The sequence below is a fragment of the Genypterus blacodes genome, unplaced genomic scaffold, assembly GCF_046128005.1.
Source record: "Genypterus blacodes isolate CSIRO-AG114 ecotype Tasmania unplaced genomic scaffold, CSIRO-AGI_Gbla_v1 ptg000017l_1, whole genome shotgun sequence".
Lineage (NCBI taxonomy): Eukaryota > Metazoa > Chordata > Actinopteri > Ophidiiformes > Ophidiidae > Genypterus > Genypterus blacodes.
The window spans coordinates 5,546,722-5,550,993 of NW_027466831.1; the positions used below are offsets into that span (position 1 = coordinate 5,546,722).

General features: G+C 39.0%; 1 protein-coding gene across 3 annotated transcripts; it reads left to right on the forward strand.

Annotated features, from left to right (window-relative positions):
* Positions 1-781: 781 nt before the first annotated feature.
* prok2 (prokineticin 2) lies at positions 782-3,667 on the forward strand. 3 transcript variants are annotated; one of them, XM_076141270.1, is made up of 4 exons: positions 782-823; positions 1,673-1,765; positions 2,840-2,965; positions 3,460-3,667. In XM_076141270.1, exons 2-4 carry the CDS (start codon positions 1,694-1,696, stop codon positions 3,583-3,585), a joined length of 324 nt encoding a protein of 107 aa, XP_075997385.1. In that variant the 5' UTR covers positions 782-823; positions 1,673-1,693; the 3' UTR covers positions 3,586-3,667. The 3 variants fall into 3 exon arrangements, with proteins under 3 accessions (XP_075997385.1, XP_075997386.1, XP_075997384.1); XM_076141271.1 differs by having other exon boundaries at positions 797-819; XM_076141269.1 differs by lacking the exon at positions 782-823 and having other exon boundaries at positions 1,532-1,765.
* Positions 3,668-4,272: the final 605 nt, after the last annotated feature.

The window sequence follows — 4,272 nt, forward strand, 5'->3', positions numbered from 1 at the left end:
GAGTTGTGTCAAGTACCGTCTGCTGTAACCACTCAAAGTCTGAAGGTTGGACACATTTGGTAAGTTACTGTCTATTGTTTATGCACGAGAAATCAAGGAAGCAAAGAAGTTTTGTTGAGGGTGAAAGCGACCAAAATCAAAATTACATACGGACATGCTGGTTACCTACTTACTTACTAAATTAAAGTAACAGTGATCTAAAGTACCATCTTTAACATTGGTGGGTAGACTGGTGGGTGGCTTTTATGTTTTTCCTATAAATGTTGAGATGGAACGGCTCTGTTGCTAGGCGGGATTCTTGTACTTCTGTGCGTCTCAGTCTTTAGTGTCACTCTGCAACGTCAAGCCTTGATGAAAACAGATTCCGCTCAGTCACTTTGATCAAATTCCTAGCACCTCCAGGCGGAAAGTGTTTTGTTTCTTAACCTTCAAGCTGCCCATCCATTTGTCTTGCTTGAAATATTAACTAATCTAATGAAAATGCTCTATTTAATTCTTCTAAGTGAACCTCTATATTTCTCTGGGCTGTCATAATTGTCATTTCAGATAGGGTGAGCCCATGTGGAATTCCACCAATTGTGGGGAGCTTCACCCATTTACACTGAAAACAAACCATATACAAGCATTTATACAATTTATACAAACTTTACTAACGTTAATTCCCACCCATTATTTGATAAAACTGGAAACCATCAATCCGAGTTGCATCTAAACAAGAAAGTAAAGTTACATTTTCTGGACTCACAATGGTATGACCCGGAAGTATAAGTAGGCCGGACTTCCTGGTTGTTAGGTTTGGCTTCCAGGGTAGGACACGTGGTAAGTAAGGGACAAATTGTGTGTTTGCCGTATTTACAGTAGTCGTGCCAGCATGCCTCCTTATCGTACTGATCAAACTGCTCACTGTTGCGTCGTACTTTGTGTTGGACTGATTCTCATGACTGAAGAGAAACTGCAAAGCACTGAAGTTACAAATATACCTCCAGAGCTACAAAGAACAAACATTAATACACACAACATGAAACACCATCACATGCAAAGCCTCCATCAAGTCTAGTTTTTGCATATCAGACTTACAGTAGAGGCAAAGTTTGACGCAAAGGTTTGGACCCCACACTGTAAATTTCCCTACATGGATTATTAAAGTGCAAACTTGAGAAATGCAACTCTCTAATGTTCCAGTGACCTCTGAAATCCATGTCCATGACCTTTAGGGTGCTTTCACTGAACACTGCAGGTTTGAAAAACTGCATTCAAACTGAGTGTCCTTGGAGGGTGAAAGAGACTAGCAGCAACAATATGGAATGACGTGATGAACTGCACGCTGAACTGTATCTTTGTACTGATGAAGAATCTTAGCGTAGGTGATTGTTAGTTTTTGTATTGCTTGCGAATGCCACAGAGGAAAAGGGAATTAACCGAGTGAAAGGCAGGAGCTCTGACGTGTTGAAATTTACCTTGATGATTTTTATTTCCTATTTTGAGATCCCATCTATAGCTTCTCTGAGGCTATTGGGTGACTCATTGAGAATCTGAATGTGGACAGGGTTTATAAACCTCTGCCAGCCCTCAGCGCATGAGTTTGGAGGCCACTTCTCTTGCCACTCTTACTTCCATACGCCCATATCGGCAAAGTCAAACTGTGACCACATCTTTACTTTTCACCCTGGAGGACTCAAGACAGCTCTGCACCATGAGGTCCATCTTCCTGTTGCTCTTCTGCCTGCTGTTGGTGTCCTACGGATCTTCCACAGTCATCACAGGGGTGAGTGGAAGCAAACATGATGGAAATATGCATGCTGAGCACTTATGCATACAAATGCTGCATCCATTTTCTATAAGGAAGCTGTTGCTATTAACCTTAGAAAATAAATCATACCATCAGGAAGAAATGTGCATTTTTAAGTGGTAAAGGCATTTGAAACCATTTTGGTCACATTTCAGACCCATCTAAGTCAGGAAATTTTATTTTTCTTAAAGGTTCAGAAAATTACTAAATAAAACTACACAGCAGGCAAATCATTAGGTGAGATGAATGAGAAATGATTAAACATTTAGTCGCCCATGGATTTTTTTTTTACCAAATTCTTCATTTAATATCATTTGCATAAAACATGTGGAAAACTAAATCTAATTCATTCAGATAAAAGATATTGCTCATTTTTTAAATTGTTTAATTTTTTTAAATGTGGAATTAACATGCATTTACTGCAGCTAATACTTTTTCCTCAGCACTTGACTTGAGTCTGAAAGATTTATCTTTAGGACAATTTAGCTTTTTAATTTTGCCTAAAAAATGACTTTACAACTACCCAAGATGCAAATTTCTCCGGATTCAATGATTTCGAATTTTGGATCTGCATAATTCCAAGATGCTACAATCTAGTTTTTCTCTCTTGTGACTTGGACATATTGTGTTTTCAAGATGGATGAGCAAAGCATCACTGTACAGGTTTAAAAAAAAAAAAGGTGGTCATAAAAATGAGATGATATACAATAAATCATTAAATGTATGATTAGTGATAACATGTCCCACACTTCATCCGCGTGCAGCCATGCAACAGAAAGTAATTTTATCCTGTCCGTCGCATGAAATCACTCTACCTCTTCATCCTGCTGCCTTCATATCATCCTAAGAGCATCACTCAGCTGCTCATCGTCGTACTCGCCAAGATAAATCAACAACCTTGTTGTCGTGTTGTGAGATTCGATTATAACTCTTCCAGTACAATCAACTGTTTTGCTGATGGTGTTTATGAGAGGACACATATCATCACTCTTTGCATTTGTCGTTAAATCCTTCATTCCCGACTGATTTCTATGTGTGCCCCTGCTGCAGACATGTGAGAGGGACTCTCAATGTGGCGGCGGGATGTGTTGTGCTGTCAGTTTGTGGATCTCGACTCTGCGTGTGTGCACACCCATGGGAAAGGAGGGAGAAGCCTGCCACCCTCTGAGCCACGAGGTGAGACGGCAGACAGACCTGCAGTCTCCTCACTCATCAATTTTGCTGGATAGAGATTAGATTTCATCCGTGCTCTGAACGTCACCGGATTATTTACACTGAATTTCATGTGATTGTTCAGACTAGGATTGATCAGAACACCAAGAGTGTTTCTCCATCTCCTGGCATTTTCTGCATCTTTGCATTGTCTGTATTTTAAATCACATTTTCATTTGACATTTAAAGACACCCTGTAAAATTTGAAGTTAACAATTGACTTCTTAGATTTCTTTTTCTAGAATCAAGAATGTTATAGAAACAAGTTTGCAACGTCCTGTTTAGTAACGGCTTTTGTTTTCACAGTCTAGGCTGGTATGTGGTAATAATACGCCAAATTCAATGTAAAGTAAAATGAAAACAGCCTTCAGGGGTTAAGAAGCAGCTAATATGAATGTCTTTGTCAGAGGTAAACCAAAGGAATCTCACTCCAGCTCCCCCTCTCTCTCTGCTTCCAGGCTCCGTTCCTTGGGAGGAGACTCCATCATATTTGTCCCTGTCTGCCACACCTGTCATGTGTCGCCACAAAGGACGGAGAACCCAAATGTCTCCAACCCTACCAGCTTGAGGACTACTTCCTCTGACCAGAGCGTCACATTGTTTACATTTTATCTGCTTTTAAATGCCAGTTTTTAAGTTGATTTCTTGTTTTATTACAAATAAACGGGTGGCAAAGCAAAGCCACTAAAGTGAAATGGCAAAAATCTCTTTAATTTGACGAGCTCATGAATCTGTCCACTTTTCCCTCAAATTCTGTGAGTCTTTAGCTGCCCTCTGGGAAAATGTGGGGAAATTCCTCCTCATTTCACATTAGATTCATACCTCCACCAAGACCAAACACCCAGACAAAATGTTTTCAAAGTTCTGATATGTATTTTTTGAAGTTTTTATTCAACTGCACTCTAAAAAGTAATTCAGGGGACCTTTTACCACCAATTAATTAGATGCATGGTTGCAAGATAAAAATTCTAATTTATTGATTTAGATCAATTTTTTAAGTTGCAAACATTATTTTGATGAGTTGTGTTTACATAATGTTGGTAATTACATCAACTTAATATTGTGTGTAATTTAGACTCAAATTTCTGTGTTAATTGATTCAAAACAAAATTCAAGTTGTAGTAACTTAATGAAATTGGCTTGGTAACTTAATTTTTCTCCACCTTGAGTTCAAGTCCCCTCCCCCCCACGTAACATGCCTGGAGATTCAGACAGTTAAGACTGTGTGTTAGAGGACCTGTAGCTGAAGAAATAAGTAACAAAGGAAATTT